Source organism: Rhizophagus irregularis, chromosome 21, assembly GCF_026210795.1.
Source record: "Rhizophagus irregularis chromosome 21, complete sequence".
In the NCBI taxonomy this organism is placed as follows: Eukaryota; Fungi; Glomeromycota; class Glomeromycetes; order Glomerales; family Glomeraceae; genus Rhizophagus; species Rhizophagus irregularis.
The window spans coordinates 3587557-3608497 of record NC_089449.1 but is presented as its reverse complement, the minus strand read 5'-3'; the positions used below and the strand labels follow the sequence as shown (position 1 = coordinate 3608497).

At 29.2% G+C, this 20941-nt stretch overlaps 11 protein-coding genes across 11 annotated transcripts; 3 read left to right on the top strand and 8 right to left on the bottom strand.

Moving 5' to 3' along the window:
* Positions 1–442: 442 nt before the first annotated feature.
* OCT59_014193 (uncharacterized protein) lies at positions 443–891 on the bottom strand (the record flags this gene model as incomplete). The annotated part of the gene is made up of 3 exons (XM_066142009.1): positions 443–469; positions 599–714; positions 789–891. 3 exons carry the CDS (start codon positions 889–891, stop codon positions 443–445), a joined length of 246 nt encoding a protein of 81 aa, XP_066002079.1.
* Positions 892–942: 51 nt separating this feature from the next.
* Positions 943–2121, bottom strand: OCT59_014192 (uncharacterized protein; the record flags this gene model as incomplete). Its single annotated transcript, XM_025331949.2, has 5 exons — positions 943–1095; positions 1182–1306; positions 1403–1564; positions 1726–1736; positions 2105–2121. 5 exons carry the CDS (start codon positions 2119–2121, stop codon positions 943–945), a joined length of 468 nt encoding a protein of 155 aa, XP_025179652.2.
* Positions 2122–2878: 757 nt separating this feature from the next.
* On the top strand, positions 2879–3467 carry OCT59_014191 (mitochondrial 54S ribosomal protein mL59; the record flags this gene model as incomplete). Its single annotated transcript, XM_025316822.2, has 3 exons — positions 2879–3159; positions 3279–3339; positions 3420–3467. 3 exons carry the CDS (start codon positions 2879–2881, stop codon positions 3465–3467), a joined length of 390 nt encoding a protein of 129 aa, XP_025179654.1.
* A 130-nt stretch (positions 3468–3597) lies between these two features.
* OCT59_014190 (uncharacterized protein) lies at positions 3598–5344 on the bottom strand (the record flags this gene model as incomplete). Its single annotated transcript, XM_066142008.1, has 10 exons — positions 3598–3714; positions 3790–3958; positions 4038–4105; positions 4175–4319; positions 4389–4501; positions 4580–4696; positions 4785–4924; positions 4995–5055; positions 5187–5266; positions 5335–5344. 10 exons carry the CDS (start codon positions 5342–5344, stop codon positions 3598–3600), a joined length of 1020 nt encoding a protein of 339 aa, XP_066002078.1.
* Positions 5345–5462: 118 nt separating this feature from the next.
* Positions 5463–6676, top strand: OCT59_014189 (uncharacterized protein). Its single transcript, XM_025316824.2, has 7 exons — positions 5463–5614; positions 5712–5797; positions 5866–5904; positions 5982–6104; positions 6193–6283; positions 6372–6404; positions 6478–6676. Exons 1-7 carry the CDS (start codon positions 5494–5496, stop codon positions 6576–6578), a joined length of 594 nt encoding a protein of 197 aa, XP_025179656.1. The 5' UTR covers positions 5463–5493; the 3' UTR covers positions 6579–6676.
* On the bottom strand, positions 6653–10269 carry OCT59_014188 (uncharacterized protein). The gene is made up of 14 exons (XM_025316825.2): positions 10160–10269; positions 10008–10077; positions 9883–9934; positions 9754–9797; positions 9647–9680; positions 9221–9544; positions 9066–9143; positions 8348–8973; positions 8228–8275; positions 8110–8157; positions 7913–8032; positions 7605–7832; positions 7231–7534; positions 6653–7128 (listed from the first exon to the last, which is right to left on the bottom strand). The coding sequence occupies exons 1-14, from the start codon at positions 10164–10166 to the stop codon at positions 6913–6915; spliced, it is 2199 nt and encodes a 732-aa protein (XP_025179657.1). The 5' UTR covers positions 10167–10269; the 3' UTR covers positions 6653–6912.
* Positions 10270–10400: 131 nt separating this feature from the next.
* Positions 10401–12237, bottom strand: OCT59_014187 (40S ribosomal protein RACK1). Its single transcript, XM_025316826.2, has 6 exons — positions 12127–12237; positions 12015–12041; positions 11852–11896; positions 11238–11653; positions 10645–11029; positions 10401–10556 (listed from the first exon to the last, which is right to left on the bottom strand). Exons 1-6 carry the CDS (start codon positions 12161–12163, stop codon positions 10519–10521), a joined length of 948 nt encoding a protein of 315 aa, XP_025179658.1. The 5' UTR covers positions 12164–12237; the 3' UTR covers positions 10401–10518.
* Positions 12238–12397: 160 nt separating this feature from the next.
* OCT59_014186 (uncharacterized protein) lies at positions 12398–13850 on the bottom strand (the record flags this gene model as incomplete). The annotated part of the gene is made up of 4 exons (XM_025316827.2): positions 12398–12975; positions 13071–13445; positions 13522–13659; positions 13734–13850. 4 exons carry the CDS (start codon positions 13848–13850, stop codon positions 12559–12561), a joined length of 1047 nt encoding a protein of 348 aa, XP_025179659.1. The 3' UTR covers positions 12398–12558.
* Positions 13851–14410: 560 nt separating this feature from the next.
* On the bottom strand, positions 14411–15888 carry OCT59_014185 (uncharacterized protein). Its single transcript, XM_025316828.2, has 5 exons — positions 15730–15888; positions 15544–15653; positions 15147–15470; positions 15045–15069; positions 14411–14965 (listed from the first exon to the last, which is right to left on the bottom strand). Exons 1-5 carry the CDS (start codon positions 15848–15850, stop codon positions 14598–14600), a joined length of 948 nt encoding a protein of 315 aa, XP_025179660.1. The 5' UTR covers positions 15851–15888; the 3' UTR covers positions 14411–14597.
* A 210-nt stretch (positions 15889–16098) lies between these two features.
* Positions 16099–18329, bottom strand: OCT59_014184 (uncharacterized protein). Its single transcript, XM_025316829.2, has 8 exons — positions 18103–18329; positions 17794–17972; positions 17609–17714; positions 17220–17538; positions 16890–17144; positions 16742–16816; positions 16443–16668; positions 16099–16371 (listed from the first exon to the last, which is right to left on the bottom strand). The coding sequence occupies exons 1-8, from the start codon at positions 18305–18307 to the stop codon at positions 16267–16269; spliced, it is 1470 nt and encodes a 489-aa protein (XP_025179661.1). The 5' UTR covers positions 18308–18329; the 3' UTR covers positions 16099–16266.
* Positions 18330–18451: 122 nt separating this feature from the next.
* Positions 18452–20116, top strand: OCT59_014183 (uncharacterized protein). The gene is made up of 6 exons (XM_025316830.2): positions 18452–18741; positions 18817–19049; positions 19131–19222; positions 19310–19446; positions 19537–19650; positions 19721–20116. The coding sequence occupies exons 1-6, from the start codon at positions 18481–18483 to the stop codon at positions 19799–19801; spliced, it is 918 nt and encodes a 305-aa protein (XP_025179662.1). The 5' UTR covers positions 18452–18480; the 3' UTR covers positions 19802–20116.
* Positions 20117–20941: the final 825 nt, after the last annotated feature.

Sequence of the window (20941 nt, the reverse complement as noted above, 5' to 3'; positions counted from 1 at the left end):
AATTCAAAGAAAATCACTTTGTTCGGATCAGTTGACGAAGAATCGTAAATATATTCATGATTTTTTATTTTTAAAAAAATGAAAAGATGAAAAAAATTTTCTTCTTGCATTTAAAAGGATTTATCCGGAATTAAAGATTGCACCACACGAACTTGACCATATTTTACTACTCTGATCTGTGGTATTATAATTATGTCACGTATTATTTGTCGGAGAACCCGGTTCTTAGGACTCTAACCGCCGGGGACTCCGCAATTTAATTAATACCATATCGCCTTATGATGCTTCTCACATGATGGGAATAACAAAGTCATGTTTCGATACATAATTACGCACCACATTATAAACTTTATTATTATTAGATAAGCTTTAAGTAATTACAAACTGAGTTATTGAAGTTGAGTTGATAAACATAGAAGTGAAACTTTGAAGTAAGAAGCAACTAAAATCTTAAGCCAAGAATAAGAAACTTTATAAATTTAAAAATCGTTAAGTAAAATTTCAGAGTTTTGTTTCTTAAGTTTCTTAAGGATATCTGATATATGACTTTTTTATTCGCCATAATTCTATATTTTTCTTTTTCGTTTTTATCCCTTACAACATAACTTTTTTCCCGGTAGTCACGAGAGCTTTGAATTGTTTCGCTAATCTTAAGTATAGAAGGTAATAACTTGTAATAAACTTCATCACGTAGTTCTTCATTAATTTCGAGATCTAATATAAAAAACAATAGAATATAAAATTGATATAAAATTGATACAGTACATGATTAAAATTATTGGACTTACCATGTTTTCTTTTTCTGTTGTTTATGCTTGGATCATCTGACTCATCGTTAAGAATTGATTTAATGGAAAAACCGGCTGGTTTTTGAGCAACGCCTACATACATTCCATCAGTTTTTTCTTCATCAGCAAAAATGTGTGTTAATTGCCGTTTCTTCTAGTGTGAGTATGGCACGGGATATCCTGAAACTACGGGTGGTGACCTTTCCTGAGTTATGGCTTCAGTCCGATCGTTATTACACCTTTCCTTAGTTATAGCTTCTTCCAGAATTATAGCTTCTTCAGTAGTTATAATTATCGGTTTTGTCTCCTGAATAACAGAATCGTTAAAGCTACATTTGTTAATTTTATTGTCTGATAAATCATAGATAATTAAATATAACAGTCAATACTTACTTTCAAATAAACAATCTTTCTCTTTGAACCACCAAAATAATATGATTCCTTTATCCCGATGTTCTCGTTGTCTGTAGGACCATCAAGAATGATGTCTTTATAATCATAGTAAAAATTACTCGCATCTTCGTTTTTAAAGAAGTGTATATTAAATTAGAATCAGTGGATGAATTTTTCCAAAAAGTCAACATAAAAAACATAAATAACATAGAAATGCTTACCCAACATGCCGTTTTTTGTGTACATGTTCAAATGAAAGTTTTTGTGTCTCCCGTAACCATATTTCAAGTTCTTCTCCCTCAAGACCGTTAATGCTGTATCTCCATATAACATCACAGATAATTCAGGTTTCCCGCAACAGGGATGTCCGTTATATTTTGGGGCTAAAAAAGAGAGTAAGCAGTTAATTGACATGTGATATGTAGTAAAGAAGGGAAGGTAGCATCTCGCAAAAGAGAAGGTAGACAGCATCCCATCAAGGGAAGGTAGCTTCTCGCAAAAGAGAAGGTAGCATTTCCACTAATAGAAGGAAAGGTATGCTTACCTGAATACAATCTAGGTTATTGAGTAGAAAAAAAATTGTCAAGAAAAATTTGACGAAGAAATGTGATATTTTAACGCGACTTTTTACGCGATTTTATTTACCGTAGGAATCAGGAATTAGGATACAGGTGACATATTATGCAGGTGACAAATAGAGATCAGGCCACTCAAAAAAACAAGTCGCTGAGATAAATATAAACAACGCGAACGCTGCAGTCACATGAACGGTGACGGCTAGGCATCACCTCCCGAGGTGGTGAGATCATTCAGTAGATTGTGGTACAACAAAAAGGATTCACGGGATGTTACATAAATATCTGATTAGATAAATATGAGAGTACTAATATAACTATCCGAATACAAATGCCTTTTTCTCAAACCTATTTTTAAAATCCATGAATCCGCAATTATCACTCAGACTTTTCACTATTTGTCAAAACTGATAAATATGGTTGATTTAATATACATATATAGAAAAATCTTTAATTATTGAAACAATGATCGTTAAAATCTTATTATTGAAATTTTTTCATTTCTAATCACTCCTTAATTTTTTACGTCTTAAAACTAAAAAAAATTTGTAAGTTATCATTATATTGTGTTAACAGTTAACGTTTTATTTCTTATGAACGTATTGTATTATTCAATTCTCTTTATAAAGTTCAATTGGCACCGAATTGAAATTCCTGTCAAAGTTCGGGACAACATGCTTTGAGACAATTTCAGTATACCGCTGAAACAGAAAGAACTGGCAGAAACGCAAATATATCATTATGTAAATAATGAAATACTTGTATTGATGCATTAGCAAATTTTGCTAATTAAGGATATTGATTCTTTATACAGTATTTAGGTTAATGATAAATCTAATAATTATAAAGAGCAGAATAATAATGTAAAACGTTGTTGACTTAATGAATCAAGCATTTTACACGTATTTAGACGATAGTAGTAATAATAATGGAAATATTGACATTTTGAGAGATGTTAATAAACTGTTTGTAATGCATGATCATTTTAATCGCAAAATTTTTACGAATCAGTACATACAGATACTATATTTAATTATAAAATTTGATTGGGCGATAAAGGACCATGATCTTAAATTTAACAAATTCAACACATCTATTCATCCTCCTTTATTTTCCTCTCAAATGTCGGCTATAAAAAGAATATCCGAACAAGCATTAAACCATTTAAGAAGAACTTATACACCTTCAGATTTCAAACCTAAATTTATGTACAAAAATATATGGGGACGTAAAAGATATATGCACCCAAAAGTATCTTTACGTAAATTGGCTGATATGAGAAAAAATGCTGAATGTTTAGGAATAAATACGGAGAGTATTGGGCTTCCACCCAAGAAAGAAAAGAAACCTCCTAGAACTAAACCTCCTAAAGGTGCTAAACACGAAAGAAATGCTCCGGAGAGGTAAGATATATAAGAGAAGTAGTTCTAATTGAACGCCATTCATATATGAGCTCTTTCAGAATTTCATATACAGAAAGAAACAAGGTTCTAAACGTTAAATTTCATTTGAATTTATATAGGAAAGCGAAAATACAGAAAGCTTTGGAAGAAATGCCAAAAACTATCGAAAATTGGAGAAAGGTAAAAATAATTAATAATGTTAATTTATATTTAAACTTGCATTTTATTTTTTTGGCTAATTCGTTATTTTACCTTTCTAGGGAAAACTTGAAGAAAAGGAAAAGAGCAAACCATCATTGCCTTTTTAATTTAATAGATTAAAAAATTATCTTACACCATTTTATATATTTTGGATCAATAATTAGATGATAATGATTACAATATTTATTTTTTTAAATTTATTATTTTGTAAATAAAATAAAATTATTATATCTATTATTATAAATATAATTTAATTAATTCATCACTAACACCAGATGGAGTTAATACACCTAAATCAGTACATAATAAAGTAATATATTCAGGAGGAGTGTAATCCACCGTTGGGTTTCTAGCCTAGAACGATACATATAATATAAAAATTAAAAAAAAATCAATGAAAAAAAAAATAACTTATTTTAGTATAATTACCACAAAATTTTCAACATCATAATCCTCTTCTTTAATGTTTTGTTCGCTATTTTCACCAATTTGAGATTCTTGGTAACAACGGGACTCCAAATCAGGAAATGCTAATAAGTCAGAAGTGTGTGTTGGGAGGTCATACTGATTAAGTGGAAATAAACGAACAAATTTATAACTGTAAAAAATAATGGATTATTAATATTTAGTAAATTCATAAAATCACAATGATTTTAATGATATTCTTAAATAGTTACCTTTCAATTACAGCATAGAATGGTTTATTAGCAGCTTTGGCAACAACTGCAAGTTGATAAGTTCCAATCTAAATTGATTTATTTAATAAATACGAAAGTAATTATAAAGATAATTTTGAAATCTTATAAATTAATACCGCATTGATTAACCCGCCATTCTCAACAACGCCTTCAGCACCAACAAATACAGCATCAACTTTATCAATAACATAACCGACGGCTGTATCAAGTATAATTGTAGCAGGAATACCAGCTTTACACAATATTTTGGCTGATTTAATTCTATTAAATAATCGATTAATTATATTAAATTAAAATATTTTTCTTTTTAAGATATTTGCTTTTTCTTACCCTAAAGATGTCGGCCTCGATTCTGTCACGTAGACATTAAATCGTATCTTATGAGCAGCTGCTTGTTGAAGAAGTAACATTACCACACGAGAATATGAATGAATCAATATCGTCTACACATTCAAAACATTTTTTTTAAATCGATTAAATTTTAAAAACTAAATCAAGCATTTCTACAAAAGAAACTTAACTGCATCATCTTTAATAAATTGTACACCCAATTCAGCAATTTTATGTCTAACTGCTACAGCCTTTTCAACTAAAACCTTTCCACTATTCATTAAATGTTCTTTACATGCTTCAAAATTCTAATATGGTCAATCAATAAAATGCTTTTAAAAATAAATTTTTTAGAAAATAGAGATAAAATGTTCTTAATGTGGTAATTTAACGTACTGTTACATCGTGTGATGTTCTTGTAACAAACCTCAAAAATAGGTCAGCTCCTGCTGATAACGAAATAGAATTCCTCACAGAAGATTTAAGTTTTTGACTTGCATCTTTAAGGGATTCCATAAATTCCGATAGTGTCGTTGCTAAAAGGAATAATGTAATTAAATGAGTTAATTGAGGAAAAATTAATCAATATGAAAAACTAACTATTACCTTTGCTATGTTTTATTAATTCAACTAATGATTCTATTGCTGCAATGGGCATAGATATGTCCTTATCACATTAAATTTAATCACAAAACATGATTAAGATTATCACGCCAATGAAAATTTTTGGGATAAGTTTTTGGTTCATGTAAATAACAGAAGTTCATAAGATATATTTAAGAAAGAAGAAAGAAATACCGGGTTATCTTTTAGAAATTTTTGATAACACGTGACAATATCGAATTGTTCAGCATTATTAGTTGTTGTGGTTACCACCTCTTTATAAATAAATTTCAATAATTATTATTGTTGCTTTATTTTTATTTTGAAACTCATTTGATTTTACCTTCGCTCATTTTTAAACGTATAGTTGATCAAAAAATCTGACGTGTTGATGTATATATATAGGTTCGGAAATTTTCGGTTTATTTACTTACCCGAACATCTCCGATAATAATGACAAAAAACCGGAACAACGAAAAGTAAAACAAATAATTTCTACAAGATGTCTTCCCAAGGAACGCAAATTTCCAATGCTTCTTTCGATATCGCGAAATTAATTGATACTATAGACTTTGCCGCAAAAAAACACTCATTTCAAAAACGAAAGGATTCTGCAGGAACGCGTACGTGGAATATCTTGATTACATATTGTACTGTAGCTTTTGCGTGAAAATTGAGAACTTAAATTAATATTAATTTCATTTATATGGGATAATTTAGCTTATATTAATCATCCAATTGGTGTTGCAAAAAATCTTACGGATGCTGGAGTTTATGATCTTGTCACCATACAAGCTGCAATATTGGTTGGTGAACTTTTAAAATGATAATTTAATAATAATTTTTTTTTATTGAATTTTTTGTTTCAATTGAGCATGATACAGTAGAAGATACGAAAACAACTTTTGAAGAGGTAATGTTAATTTAACATGCTTTTTTTTTTAAAATAATGTCATAATTATTAATTTAATTTTTTTTATGTTTAATCAGATCGAACAGAAATTTGGTCGAGAAGTTAAAAATATTGTAGCAGAATGTACTGATGATAAATCATTAGAAAAGGAAGAAAGACAAAGATTGCAAATCGAGCATACTCCACATATATCTAAACAGGTAATTATGATTTTTTCACATTTCTATTCATTTTTATTGTAGAATAGTGTTAAGGTAATTTATTTGATTTTCATTATTTATTTTTCAGGCGAAAGAAGTGAAGTTGGCAGATAAGTTATATAATTTAAGAGATATAATGAAAGATGCGCCAATAGGATGGTCAAAGAAACGCGTTCAAGGTAAAAAATTGATTGAATAAATTAAATGACAAGTTTTATTAATTTATTAACATCGTATATTTATATATATTTACATATTAAAAAAAAGAATACTATATATGGGCTAAGAAAGTAACTGATGGTAATAATTTTTTAAATAATTTCAAAATGTTTTATAATTTGTTTGTTTAAAAAATTTATTACTTACTTTATAGGAGCAAGAGGAATTAATCAAAAATTGGAAGAACAATTAGATGACATATATGCAAATGGTGTTTTTGTATTACAAGGTGAAGAATATAAATGTCATCCTTAGGAAAGTATCATTAAAAATAAGTTAAAAATGTTATGTTAATAAAGAATTTGATTATTAAATTTTGAATTGGTTCAAAGAAAAGTGAAACTCCCAATTAAAAGGAATAGTTTTTTATTGTGTAATATATCGTTGTATAAATACATTCTGAAAAGGAATTTCCCTCATTTTGTTAACACGTTTTATGAAATATAATTTATTAAAAGCTCTCGATTCAGCAACAAAATTTTACAAAATTTTTTCTTTCCAACTTGATTAACAAGCATTAAGAAAATGTTTATACAAATGCAAATTTATACAAATGCAAATTATAGATTATTCTAACAAAACCAATTAATTACATTTCTGAAGTTTCAGCTACTATTTGTTGACTTCTTAACTCTGCTACTTTATGACATCTTTCAACTAGTAACAACATAGTTTTCACAAGTTCAACTAAATTATTACGATGTGGACTTTCTCCAAGTATATTATCAACCGTCCATTTTGCGATTTCTCCAGATCCAAGAGACATATTTTGCTTGAATGCTTCTCTATGGTTATCGTTGTAAACCTTTAAATAATGATAATAACAAATAATAATATCTCAATAACGGTTAAAAATAATAATAAGAAATGGGAAGTAAAAACATCTGTTTATTATCAAAGTTCTCACCTCAATTGTATAATGTACTCTATTTTTTGGTCCAGTTTTGCCTATTTTTTTAATAGAATTGGGTTGATCGGTAATTTCTAATCTTTCAATACGAGACACTTCTGCGATAAAAGGATAGTGCAATTTGAATTTTGTAACTTGTTTAAAATTAATGGATTTTACTTCGAGAAAGTCTTTAACATCCTCGAACGAAATTGATCGGTTATTTGGGCTAACTGATATCTTCTTGATAAATGTACTGAATGGTTTCACATCATGACGAATAGCGCGTCTCGAAGTCAAAACCGCCGAAAAATCAACTTTTCTGTAAAAAAGAGAAGAGTATTAAATTATTAAAAAAATTCATTAGAAAAAAAAAAAAATTTAAAACTTACCGATCCAATATCGTCCAATCTATGTTTACAAGAGGTTCCCAATTTAACATAACTTTTTCTAAAGAAACGAATCCCATATTAACATACATGAAAACTTCAGACATGGGACCTTGTGGTGCATTTCTTGCTTTCGCTTTTATTTCATAATACGCAGACTTTGACTTGTTGATAGGAGTTGAACCGAGAACATCAATGAAACCCGAAATAAGATTACTGTCGTATGTTGCACTGCAAAATGTTTATTTAATAAATAAAAGATATGGTTTAGAAAAAAATATTTGAAAACTTTGAAAACTTTGAAAACTTACATTTCATTGAATCTTGGGTTGACGCCATGTCCTGAAACAATTATATCTTTTAATTCCGTATAGTCCCACAACTTTCCATTAACTACTTCATTAACTTTAGTGAAATATGCTTTGCCCAAACTAATCATATAATTAATTTGAATTAATAATATTTTAAAGTAACTCATTCAAATTTATTCAAATTCAAAATTATTTACCTTCCAAAGAAACGTACTTCGCCTTTACATACACGTGCATACTCTAATCTAGATACGCGAAACGTGATGGATTAGTATCAAACGATAATATATTATATTTCAGATTGGTATTAAATACCTTTCTGACAGTGCATCTATCATCTTAGCGAAATTATAGTCTCGAACCCTGTATGATAAAAAATAAATAATAATGAAAAAAAAAAATTCGAGAAATTATGCAAGATAACTTATAACATACATTTTACCAATAGTAGGTCTATTTTCGGCGCCCGAATAATTATTTTTATTTGGGTTTTGTTGTCTAATCGCGCGTTTAATTACTGGGGGTTCGTCGTCAAGATCAATCAAAGAACCTTCATTTATTGGTCTGCGCTGATTCTCAGGTGGATAAGGTCTTCCGGAGTTACTAGATCTCCGGTTTGCGGAAAGAGCTGGGAATGCGTCCATTGACTTTGTGTTTGGTGCATTTTGAGACCATTTTGTTTCTTCAGGTCTTGATATAGATCCCCAATTACGTGAAGAGCTATCATAAAAATCATCATTAGGAGATACCGCTTTTGCTTTTCCTTTTGTTGATTTTTCTTCTCTATTATTTTCATTATTTTCTTGCCATTGGCGGTTAAATTGATTATCATCATATGATCTTAGTAAAGTTGATTCAGGTAATTCTTGTGGTAATAAATATTTCTGTGTGAGTGGGTCTAATGTAGCGGGCACAAGCACGTAAAAGTCTTTTATATCAAGTTTCATAGTTTTACTAAAGTATGGGTGCTTGAGGATATGACAGAAATACAATTTGAACAATGTGTACTGATTTGGATAATGCACTAATGGAACGTGTAAATGATTGAATTTTGGTTGAAGCTATAGAAATTTTTCAAAAATTAAATAGAAATTAATAATAGTCCAACTTTTTATCTAACATTGTAAACTATATTAAAAAAAAAAATTCGTACGAAATTCTCTTGCAATTGTGCTAATCTTTTTATTGCCTCTTCAACATCCCTCTCTCTACCTTTATTGAATACTACTTTCTATCAAAAAGGTATAAATAAAAATTAGCATCAGATAATAATATACGCGAATCATAAACATATTATATTTAATTCACCTTTTTTTCTTCAATGATCTCACCCATAACTCCACATTCTTTACAGATATCATTCCAATAATCGCAAGTTGTAAAAAATGCTTCCTTTCGATTCCATCCAAATATCTCAGGAAAATCGGATTCTTTTACGCGAGGATTGAATTTGAATACTCCATCTTCTAATCCAGTATCTTCAGCTTCTTGCTCTTGTGTCATTGTTGGAACATTTTCTTTTTCAAAAGGTAAGGGAGGAGGTAAACCAGGAGGCAAATCAACTTTTGCGGGTTTGGATTTAATTTTTTTGGAGCGACGAGGTATGATGAGGCTTTGTGTAGCGGATCTGGCCTATGAAAATAACGTATAAATATAAAGATGCACTGATCAGACCGAATTCAAATATATTTAGATATATAAAAACATAATTAACATAATTATAACTTATTCTACCATAAGATTGAGCGCTTTGAGCAATTCATCACGTCTATAATAATATACAGAATGATTAATTCATCAATCATCCATAAAAATTTGTTATAATATATAATAAAACTTACGATTCATCTAAGTTTTTATGTTCATCGCCTTCTATCTCGTATGACTGTCATTTTTTTTTTATCAATTAATTATTAATTATTATATATACTTATAAAATTTTCTTCAATTGATCAAATGTAAAAACAAACCTGTTTGTCTCTGATATATTTGATTTCAGTATTATGTTCTCTTCCAATTCTCCTGTTAAAATTCATAAAACTTCAATTATGTAATATGAATTAAATATACTTAAGATAATATGATAATGACTTACCGACACATTTCTTCTATTTTTTCAATGTCATCATCTTTCCACTCCCACATTGTTCGAATACTATATAAAACTTTCGTTTACATTTGACGCGGGCTGTGTAAATAATAGCTCAATATAAAGAACAGCCAAACCAACTGATCTTAAAGAGTTACCTGACATTTTTATATTTCACGTTAATATTAAATATTGTATATTTCTTTTTATAACTTTTATAAATTAGTGTTTATTTCAACAAGTCTTTTTTTTTTGTACGAATTTATGCAAAAGACGTGTCACATGCAAAGATACCAATTTGAAATAACAATCGCTTATGCATCTCGAAAATCTCCCGAAGTTAATCAAAAAAACGTAGTAAAATCGATGATCACTCATCAAGTTTATATCAATCAAAAATAAGATCACAAAAGGGTGTAAATTTAAAAATATTTATTAATTTTGATTTTCTACCAATAACCTATTTTAACCTATTACCTATTTTTTATAATAAATATATTTTTTTTCCTATAAAATATTACATCCTAGTGACTTGCCATACGCGAATATTATTGTCTAAAATTATAAATGAAAAAAAAAATAATAAATAAGAGAATGAATAGATAATATGAATCAATAATATTCGTTTAGAACAATTTTTTACCTGTATAACCAGCAAACAAAGTAGTACCATCAGGAGACCAAGCAAGTGAAATACATTCAGGATCTTTCGATTGTTTACCCGTTTCCGTAAATTCTGGTTTAAGATCATCAACAACAGTCTTTGTTTCAAGATCCCAAATCTTAATGAATGATGCAGTAGCAGCACACAACCAATAACGATTTGGACTGAAAACTAATGCATTGATAATATCACCAGCTTCTAATGAGTACAAATGCTTGCCCTCGTTAAGATCCCATAACATTGTAATACCATCCTTTCCACCTGAAGCGCAAAGTGAACCGTCAGGTGAAATAGTTACAGTATTGATGTATCCAGTATGACCAATATGGTTTGTTCGAAGTTTACATTTAGTAAGTTCCCAAACCTATAATAAATAGGTATATATAAAAAATTATTAGGAAATTTATCATAAAAAAAAAGAATTAGTCAATAAATTTAATAAAAATAAATTAGGCTCAGATTAGATTTTCGTCTCATTGAAGATTTACTCCTCCGAAGTAGCAAATATTTTTTTTAAAAAATAATGACATCTTTGCCAAGTTTAATTAATTCAAAGGTATTTAAATAATCACCTTAACAAGTTTATCCCAACCACATGATACAATTACTGGATTTGATGGGTTTGGTGAAAATCTTACACATGAGACCCATTCAGAATGACCGTCTTCCTGAATATTGAATTTACATTCTCCAAGTGTATTCCATAATTTGATAGTCTTATCTCTTGAACCCGAAACAATTTGACGATTATCAGGTGAAAAAGATACGGAAAGAACATCTTTATCATGACCCACAAAACGACGAGTTGTTGTCCCGGTATTTAAATCCCAAAGGCGAAGAGTTTTATCCCATGATGCAGATAAAGCAAACTGTCCATCAGAGGAAATGACCACATCTTGCACAAAATGATTGTGACCTGTGAGAGACTTTTTAGGTACGCCATAATTGGTTTCATCCCGGGTTAGGTTCCAAACGATTATGGTTTTATCTGTCGATAATGAATCATAATAACATCAATATTATGATTCTTAACTCAAACAAGAAAATGATAATTGCAGATAAATTCCAATTGGACTTTTAATAATTTCATGCTATATTAATATAAAGATAGAAGATAGTATCCTCCCGTAAATTATATTAAATGTTATTTAATTAATCGGTAATAATTTCGAGAAAAATTACACACCACGGGAAGCAGATAAAATCATATCGGGATTTTCTGAAGTAGTAGCTATATTATTTTTTTTAAAAAAAAAAGAAAAAATAACAATTAACAAATGTACGATTAACCTATTTAATTAAATAGTCGAATAAAATTTTATGATATTTTTTTCTCAAAGAACATTTACCAATAGCCGTCACCCAGTTTGAATGGCCTATATATGAATAAATTTTTTTATTAATTAATAATTTTGAAAAATGAAATAATTTTATAATAAATAGACTGTCTCTAATAATTACCATCGAGCGTTCCACGGAGTGAAAGTGTATCGGTCATATCTACTAATGGTTGACTTTGTAGAAATATGAAAATGTTATGAAGATTTTCAGTTAAAAAAAAAAATTTTTTTCAAAAAAAAAATTTTTCGGATCATAATCTACAATCACATCTAAAAATCCAACCAGCATTAAGAAACTGGCCGGCATTACTATGATTTACATTATCATTTTTTTAAATCTGATGTGATAAGACATAACTCATGTATTATTAATTTTTTAATTTTGATATTTTATAATGATGTAATAATTAAAACTAATTTATTACAAAATATTTTCATCGTATACAAAATAAATTGGTAAATGTCTATTTAAAAGAAAGAGATTTGATAAAAACAAAATTGTTACAAAAATAATTTACACTTCTATAACAAATAAATAATAAAATTACAAATGTTAAAATTTCACAGACAAATTATTATTATTTTCAATATTATTGTTGTTATTGTTATTATTTACAGTATTAGCGGCGTTGTTATTGCTGCTACTTCTTGAAATAATAGGTCTATTAGAAGGATTTCTCTTATGACCTTTATTTATCAACGCTGTACGTTCATCGGGAATCAATGGTCTACCATCACGAGCAAGTAATTGATCAGTTTCATTAACATAAAATGGCCCATGTCCAAGACGTCTGGAACGATAATTCCAGCAAACACACATGATGAGAAGTATTCCTTGTAAACATCCTGAAACAAAAAATACAATCCATGTGGTCCAAGTGACACTAGGTCTAATTGAAAGAGTATAAACGAAAATAAATGAACCGGCAACTTGCATAATCATCATTTCAATACTAAGCGCACCAACGGACTAATGAGAAAAAAAAATATTAATAAATTAAAAATTAAATTAAAAAAAATAATAAATATATTTGAATTCATTATTACTGTGAATTCATTGTTTACCTTACGCTTCCAAGTTCTAAATAATTGTGGTATAAATTGAATGCTTATTAATATCATGGACGCTATACCCAAGAATTCTGCCCATAACACTTTCCAATTAATATCTTCATTACCATAAAAAAATAAAAGTAATACTGTAACAACTATGGTAAAAATAATATGAATTGTAACAATAGTTGAAACTATAATAGAATCACGCCACTCAATTGACCATTCAGTTGGTGGTGTATTAAAATGAAGATGTCGAATATATGGTGCAAATTTCCGATGTGAAGGAAAATATAACATGAAGAGAACTAAAATCAACAAACACATAACCCATAGAATCGCAAGTTGAATGATACCCAACATATTCTCAAAACATGTTAAGGGAGACTAAAATACGTGAGAAATAAGTATAAGTAAAGAATGATAAAAATTGAATAAAAATAATTATTCATAATAAACTTACCACAACTCGACAACATTTTATGATGTTAAATTGTAAAATCACAATATTAAAAAGAACACAAGTTGCTGACATAGTTCCCAACATGAGAAACCAGGGACTAATCCCTTCGCTCGTTTTGTACTTAATAATTTTATATACCTAATTAAAATGTAAAAAATAATCTGTGTTAAGTGAGAAAATTAATATATGAAAATATTAAACTTTATCCAAACCTGTGGTAAAAAGCTTATTAACAAGCCAAATGCGACAAAAACGCTTAGAGATACATCGATTGGTTGATTGTCAGTTATGCACGTAACAGGCTCTAAGCCTCTGAATGAGTGTGTCATTTTAATCTTAACGATGAATAAGATTTAAAAATTATATTTCGATGGTTCCTCCAGATTTAATTTAACAAATGCTCCCTCTCTCCAGAAATTCTCTTGACAAAAAAATATCAATGAATTATGTTAAATTTACATTCAAAAAATTACATACATCTATTTTTAAAGATTAAAAGTACAATTTTTTCTGTTTTACGAATTTCACTATAATTTTCTTGTCGAGAGACTTCACCAAATTCTAAATGGGATTAAGGGATTTTGATACAAATTGCCAATAACTATACTATTAGTTTTAGGCTAAAATCTCAAAAGGTAATAATGCGTAATTTACTTTAGAATTTGCGACTTTAATTTTGTAGATTCCTGTCTATAAACTGTCTATTACTAATACTTTTTAAATTTATTAAAAGAAAGAAACCTTGGGTTTTTAATGAGTGAATATCTTTAAGGAGGGAAAATTAAAAATCGAGAAAAGAAAAGATAAAGCAGTGTGACGTAATGGTTACCCTTTAATTATTTGAGAAATATATCTTGCATTATGAATCGTAAGTTACACTTATGCATCATTGTAACGTTTAAAAATACTAAATTAGTTTTATTATCTCATTTTATTTGGTACATCGTACAACCTAAAATAAGGACGAATATTGAATAGCCATTCTATCTTTACATTACTTATTATTAATATAAGATACAAAAAATAGAAATATAAGGTGTATATATATAAATAAATATAAAATATGTATAATAAAATTAATGATCCCAATAATTATAATATTTATCGCCATATTTATCCACATTATCCGATAAAATGTCCCATTTGGTCTTTGGTTTTTCTTCTCCTAACAAAACTTTGTCTCTTTCTTGTTCGGCCTTTTTTCTTTCTTCAGCTTGAAGCAATCTAAGTTCTCTTAAATCTTCTCTTAACCATTGTTCAACAACTTTTAAAAGTGGTGAACCCATATTTCTATATAATTGTCGGTTTGTCAATTGTTGCTTATTGATTAGAAGCTGTTGGGTCATCATATTGTCCAATTCCGGAAAGTTATTATGAAAATCGTGGGATGCTACGATTTTTCCACGTTTTATATGAGTTATGTGAGTAGGCCAGTCTCCAAGTCCTAAATAGTTAAACAAGGAATTTGAATCTTGTAACTTTAAATCGGACTTATTGAAGAGAAATAAATATAATTTTCTTACCATCAAAAATATGAGTTGCATATAACTTTTTTTAACAAAGAATATGTTAATTATTATCATTGAAGCTAAAAATAAAAGTTAACTTACTCTAAAATGACTTACTAAAGTAGCATTCCTCTCTTCGGTTTCTTTTTTTAAGAATTCCAATAAATCTGAACGCACCAATACATCCAAATCAACAGTAATTTCATCCATGAGTAATAAAGTCCAGGGTTTAATTAATCCTAAAACAAGCTGCACTCTACGCCTTTCTCCGTCGGATATTTGGTGCATACGCCATTTTGGATTAATGTCCATTATTTGAATTAATTCTTTTACTCTTTCGGGATATATACCACCTTTCATGTTGGATATAAGGGTAGAGACTAAAACGTCACCCTTAACAACAGGGTTATTTGCCCATTCGGTACCGAGATAAGTGACGCCCTGTTTATAGAAAATAAAGTGATAGGTTATTCGAATCATTCATGGGGTTTAAGTAAATGAATGTTATACGTACAAGTGGAGAATCTTTAAAAGCATCCATTCCCAAAACTAAGACTTTATCTTGAACCATTCTCTTTCCCGCCAATATCGTCAATAAAGTGGATTTCCCGGCTCCATTAGCACCTAAAGTATTAAAAAAAAGTAAATACCTAATAAATTAATTTAGAAAAAAATGAATTCATTTTTTTTAAAAAATTACCAACTAATAAACAACGTGCTCCTTTCTGCAATTTAAAAGTTACGTTCTCCAAAACTGGAGATTCGCCGAAGTTGAAGGTGAGGTCTTCAACATCAATTGCCAATTCTTCGTTATTAGACATATCCTAACAAGATAGTTTTTGAAGAATATTAGGAATACGAGTCATAGAAAATGCGAGTCTAGTTATATAATGTAATTGTTATTAACTGTTAAGGTACCTTTCCATGATTACCTGATCCGGAAATAGGTTTGCGTTTTCGTGTAAATATTAAACTCTAAACAAGCAAAAATAAACACCCCCTGATAAAATGACTTTTTTTATACATAGCTTACAATAACAGTTGTTCATTTGAATAATTTAAGGCTGTTTATAAACTAGTGCTTACTTTTTGAGCGTATAGTTTTATTATTGTATACAAATGATTGTACAAATGATTGTACAAATAAAGTTTAAATAGATAATCGAATTTTATTATTAATAGTAATTAAAATTTTATGATCCTGTGTGAACAATAACACTCGGATTAAATATATTATTTATACAGAAACAGTCTTGAAAATATTGAATCCAGAAGCTGCTGTGCTTATCATACATCCAGGGATTTGTTGATGCCAATGTACTTCCTTGATATCATTTTGACCCTAAATCAATCAATGATAACAATATTAGATTGTAAATTATTCCATACCAAGCTTTTTTTACAACACTTTACCTGGTGTACAAAGAGTAACTGCGGAGGAACTTCTACACCGCTTTTTCCGATAATCTTATCAGAATTTTCTTCGGGATCATGTTCAACCGAAAGATCCCATATAGAAATCTGGTCGTCTGCACCTGATGCACCAAAAACCGATTCTTCAGTGGGGTGCCATTCGATAGATGTAATTGGCGCAGAATGCCACTTGAAATTTGCAACAGGTGAAGGTTTCGTTTCTTTACTGGTAGGATGAAAAACTGAATTTTAATTGTTGATTATATAAAAAATAATAAAAATTGCTATATAATACTGACTTTACAAATGTGCGTAAATCCCATATACTTATCACACCATCATCCGAACCTGAAGCAAGCAGATAGTCAACTTTTCTAAAGAATTCATAATGTTAATCATTTTTGTTAAATTTAGTAGTAATAATAATAGTAATAAATAACAACCAACCGATTCCAAGTAATAACGTTTACGTCCGCATCATGAGCCTTAACACATAAAACTTCTTTCTTTTTGCTTCGAGTATCCCATATACGTATTGTTTGATCTGCCGAGGCACTTGCAAATACATTTTTTTCAGTGGGAGACCATTGTAAATCTTCAACTGATGACGAGTGACCTACGAATGGTATTCGATCCGCTGTAAAGTTTGATTGTGTCTTTGTTGTGAGATAAATATGTGTGTGATTATCTCCTGTTATCAGCCTGTTAAGTAAGTTTGAACGTTAAATCATATATAAAGGAAAGGAAAAAATAAACACAAGAAATAAAATATCGCACCTTCCGGGGACAGTTCCTGACCAATCCATTGCAAATCCTTCAGTGCTGTGGCTCTCTATTGTATATAATGGCTTAGAAGACTTTTGCGAAATTTGGTAACCTTTGGTGTCTAATGCTTTTACAACTGGGCTCAAATCCCAAATATGTACTTTTCCCGTATCAGCCCAAGACGCAGCTATTTGAAGATCTTTTTGTGGCGTGACTCTAACGCGATTGACACCTCCATAATGTTTTAAACTTTTCTCTTCCAAAATTGGATCTTCATCTAATTTTTCATTATTCGAATCAACAGATTCCTTGTCAGAATCATTTAAATCATCTAAATTAAATAAAAACACACTTGGTCAATTCTCATAATCAAATCTATGGTTGCACGAATAAATAATTACCATCATTTTGCGTTCTATGAAGTTGGGACATTTTCATTATTATCAATTCATTATTTTTTGGTTTATCTGCCTGTGTTCCAGCGACGATATATGTTGTAGCAGGATACTGAATTATATATACTCAATTAAAAAAAAGGTTCGCGTTTCTATTAATAAAAAATTTCAACAATAACTTGAATTCCTACCATTTTCCTGTCTTCGCCTAAATTATCCCATAATATATCAAAACTGAGGCATGGCCATCTTACGTTCATAGAATGTAACATTTCATAAGCTGACTGATCAGCCTCGAGAACCTCATCATTTTGCAATTCTTGTCCAGGAAGATATACTTGTAATTCTTCAGTTTCTTCAACGTCCATTTCTTTATATTAATAAATAAATATTTAAATAACGTATGTTAATTAAATATTCTTTATAGAAAACGTATGATAATTTTCTATTATTAAGGTGTTAAATTCCCTCATTTCGTTAAATTTTATCTAATTCCGTACCATCGCCTTCTTTGTCCTCATTATTTTCCTCTTCAACTACTTCTTCTTCAGACTCTGTTTCATATTCGTCTTCCCAAGGGTCTTCAAAATCTCCAATGCCCTCTAATTCTTTTATCGACTTAATTTTTTCCTGGGGTTGACCGAAGGGAGCTTTTGGGACTTTAAAGTCCGAAATATCCATATCTTCTGTAGTACGTTTTGACATTTTTTTTGTGTGTAAAAATATTAAAAAGAAAAAAAATGATGATTTCAATAAAAATTTAGATAAGAAAATTTTTTTCTGATCTCCGTTCGTGATTGGCCAATTTTTGTGGCTTAGATAAAATTTTACTTTAATTACCATAGATTGAATTTGTTTTTTGAAATTCATTAGCAAACATGTCAATTGACGCTGCAACCTCAGCTCTGCATCTTTCGTTCCCTCCTACTACAGCCACGGGCTTTGTTGTTCCCCAGAGCCGTTCCTTTACAGTTTCGGTAAACCCGGTAGTGTTATTTTCTGTCCTCGATCATTATCTTCGTAGGCAAGAAAAACAACACCGAGTAATCGGAACCTTATTAGGTGTTAGAAGTGAAGATGGGAGCGAAGTCGAAGTCCGAAATTGCTTCCCTGTTTCTCATGATGAGACTGACAATCAGGTTTGCATTCTTATAAATGTCAGCGTATATTTTAATTACAAATTATAAAAAAGGACTTGATATAAAATATCTTAGGTTGCTGTAGACATGGAATATCACCGTAATATGTTCGAACTTCACAAGAAAGTCAACGCAAAGGAGGTGATTGTTGGATGGTATGCTACTGGTTCTAATCTTAATCAATGGAACGCTCTTATACAAGATTTTTATTCAAGAGAAGTTATGCCACCATTTCAAGCTATCCATTTAACAATGGATACAGATCTCAAGAATGATGATAAGCTTTTAGGTGTCAAAACATATGTTAGGTAAAATTTAAAAATCATCTTTTTATTTCCTGATTTCATACACAAGCAGTTAATCAACAACAATAATTTTAATTTGAACAGTGCACCAATTGGAATTTCCGCAAAGCCAGAGAATTGTTTATTTTTGCCTGTTCCATGCGATGTCAAATATTTTGACGCCGAACGAAGTGGACGTAAGTGAAATTAATGTTAATAAGTAATCATTATGTCGCTTTTGATTAATTCCTATTAATCCTTGTTCACTTTTTGTTTTTGTTTAGTCGACCTTCTTGCATCTGCAAAAAATGATACGGATCGTTCCACATCCCTATTTTCTGACATGGATAACCTTGAAAAAACGATAAAGGCTGTTTTTGAAATGCTAGAGAGAGTTACGGACTACGTAAATAAAGTCTTGGCATGTATTAGATAAAATGAACTATGCACACATTCTTTTATTTTTAAATTAGATGTATTAAATTATTAATTTTCTTTAATATTGACATAGGATGGAAGCATACCCGCCGATAATACAATAGGTCGATTTTTAATGGATACGATTTCAGTTGTACCAAAAATCGATAAAGTAGAATTCGAAAAAATGTTCAATGGACATCTACAGGTAAAGATATTTGCCTCAGCACACTGTTAACGACAATTTCATAATTACTGATTCTTTTGTTATTATTTAGGATTTATTAATGGTTTCTTACCTTGCAAACATGACACGTACACAACTTGCTATCGCAGAAAGACTACAATTACTTGTATAATCTCATAATTAATTTGAAGATTTTTCCAGTAAAAAAATATACCTTTAAAATTTTTTACCACTTCATATTCTGCTTCATTAATATTTATCATAAAAATGATGGAACTTCAAAAAGAGGAACGAAATGATGAGAGTCACGTGAAAATTGGTTTCGTAGAGTTTATTTTCTTTTTGCATAAGTATTTTTTTAGATCTAACATTGGTTCATTTAAAAGGTGTCATTTACAGATTACTTTTTATTCGCACAATTTTATTCATCATGTAATACTATTTACTTTATTAATAAAAAAATTGTTATTAAATAATCTAATATTCATGTGAATAAATACCTCATCGGTATATAGAATGTAGACAAATACGATTGTTTCAATAGAATGTATTATAAATTTTTTAATGTTCATTTAAACAATCATATTTGTTCGATCATTTGTGACACGGATTAATAGGTGTTTATTATAATTCTATCATTAATATTTTAGAATAATCATGAATCTTCGGGAAAAGGTAGTGTATCCTTTCATATTCACTAATAATTAAAAGTATATTGGAATTAGATGAATTAGATGGTAATCGAGGGTGAATATTTCAATGTATCATCAAATCGATTATTAATAAGGATAATATTTAATTTTTTTGATAAAAAGTTCTATAATTATATCAAAAGAAAGTTAGAATCTCTCTGAGAAATGAAGTTTATAATTAGTAATTATATAAACAATGAGAAGATTTGTTTCATCGATCGTGATTGATAATTCGCGAATTGTCGGTTCATGTTATTTATTGTGATTTCAAAGAAATCAAAGAAATCTTTTCCTATTTGAATTTTAAATTGTGTATCCGAATAATTCCTTTAGATACGACAAATTTTATGAGTAATTTTATAATCAACATTTGAAATTTTTAAAAAATGATCTTTTTTCAACAAAAATTATTTATTTATTTATATATATTATAAAATAAAAAAAAAATTGAAATTGAAATTGACTTTATTGACTTTTTATTACACAATAAGTAAATTATTGGATTATTAATGAATGAAATCAGGAATTTTCCAGATTATGGAGTAGGACAATTTTGTTCGAAATAGTAGATCTGAATAGCATCTTCCAAAATTAATTTTCTTCAGGATCAACGACAATAG

Excerpts from the sequence above, each read along its gene's own strand:
- OCT59_014189 (XM_025316824.2), top strand. The coding sequence starts at position 5,494 with ATGTCTTCCCAAGGAACGCAAATTTCCAATGCTTCTTTCGATATCGCG. Across the intron at positions 5,615-5,711 it reads AAAGGATTCTGCAGGAACGC|CTTATATTAATCATCCAATT; the intron begins GTACGTGGAATA and ends GGGATAATTTAG. Across the intron at positions 5,905-5,981 it reads CGAAAACAACTTTTGAAGAG|ATCGAACAGAAATTTGGTCG; the intron begins GTAATGTTAATT and ends ATGTTTAATCAG.
- OCT59_014188 (XM_025316825.2), bottom strand. Across the intron at positions 9,144-9,220 it reads AGATCATTGAAGAAAAAAAG|AAAGTAGTATTCAATAAAGG; the intron begins GTGAATTAAATA and ends CCTTTTTGATAG. Across the intron at positions 7,535-7,604 it reads GATTGGACGATATTGGATCG|AAAAGTTGATTTTTCGGCGG; the intron begins GTAAGTTTTAAA and ends TCTTTTTTACAG.
- OCT59_014187 (XM_025316826.2), bottom strand. The coding sequence starts at position 12,163 with ATGACCGATACACTTTCACTCCGTGGAACGCTCGATG. Across the intron at positions 11,654-11,851 it reads GATTTTATCTGCTTCCCGTG|ATAAAACCATAATCGTTTGG; the intron begins GTGTGTAATTTT and ends CATTATCGACAG. Across the intron at positions 10,557-10,644 it reads TTTGTTTGCTGGTTATACAG|ACAATAATATTCGCGTATGG; the intron begins GTAAAAAATTGT and ends TTATAATTTTAG.
- OCT59_014185 (XM_025316828.2), bottom strand. The coding sequence starts at position 15,850 with ATGTCTAATAACGAAGAATTGGCAATTGATGTTGAAGACCTCACCTTC. Across the intron at positions 15,654-15,729 it reads AGCACGTTGTTTATTAGTTG|GTGCTAATGGAGCCGGGAAA; the intron begins GTAATTTTTTAA and ends TTAATACTTTAG. Across the intron at positions 15,070-15,146 it reads AAGAGAGGAATGCTACTTTA|TTATATGCAACTCATATTTT; the intron begins GTAAGTCATTTT and ends TGTTAAAAAAAG.
- OCT59_014184 (XM_025316829.2), bottom strand. The coding sequence starts at position 18,307 with ATGTCAAAACGTACTACAGAAGATATGGATATTTCGGACTTTAAAGTC. Across the intron at positions 17,715-17,793 it reads TAGGCGAAGACAGGAAAATG|TATCCTGCTACAACATATAT; the intron begins GTAGGAATTCAA and ends TATATAATTCAG. Across the intron at positions 17,145-17,219 it reads TCAGGAACTGTCCCCGGAAG|GCTGATAACAGGAGATAATC; the intron begins GTGCGATATTTT and ends CTTACTTAACAG.
- OCT59_014183 (XM_025316830.2), top strand. The coding sequence starts at position 18,481 with ATGTCAATTGACGCTGCAACCTCAGCTCTGCATCTTTCGTTCCCTCCT. Across the intron at positions 19,050-19,130 it reads GGTGTCAAAACATATGTTAG|TGCACCAATTGGAATTTCCG; the intron begins GTAAAATTTAAA and ends TAATTTGAACAG. Across the intron at positions 19,447-19,536 it reads ACTACGTAAATAAAGTCTTG|GATGGAAGCATACCCGCCGA; the intron begins GCATGTATTAGA and ends ATATTGACATAG.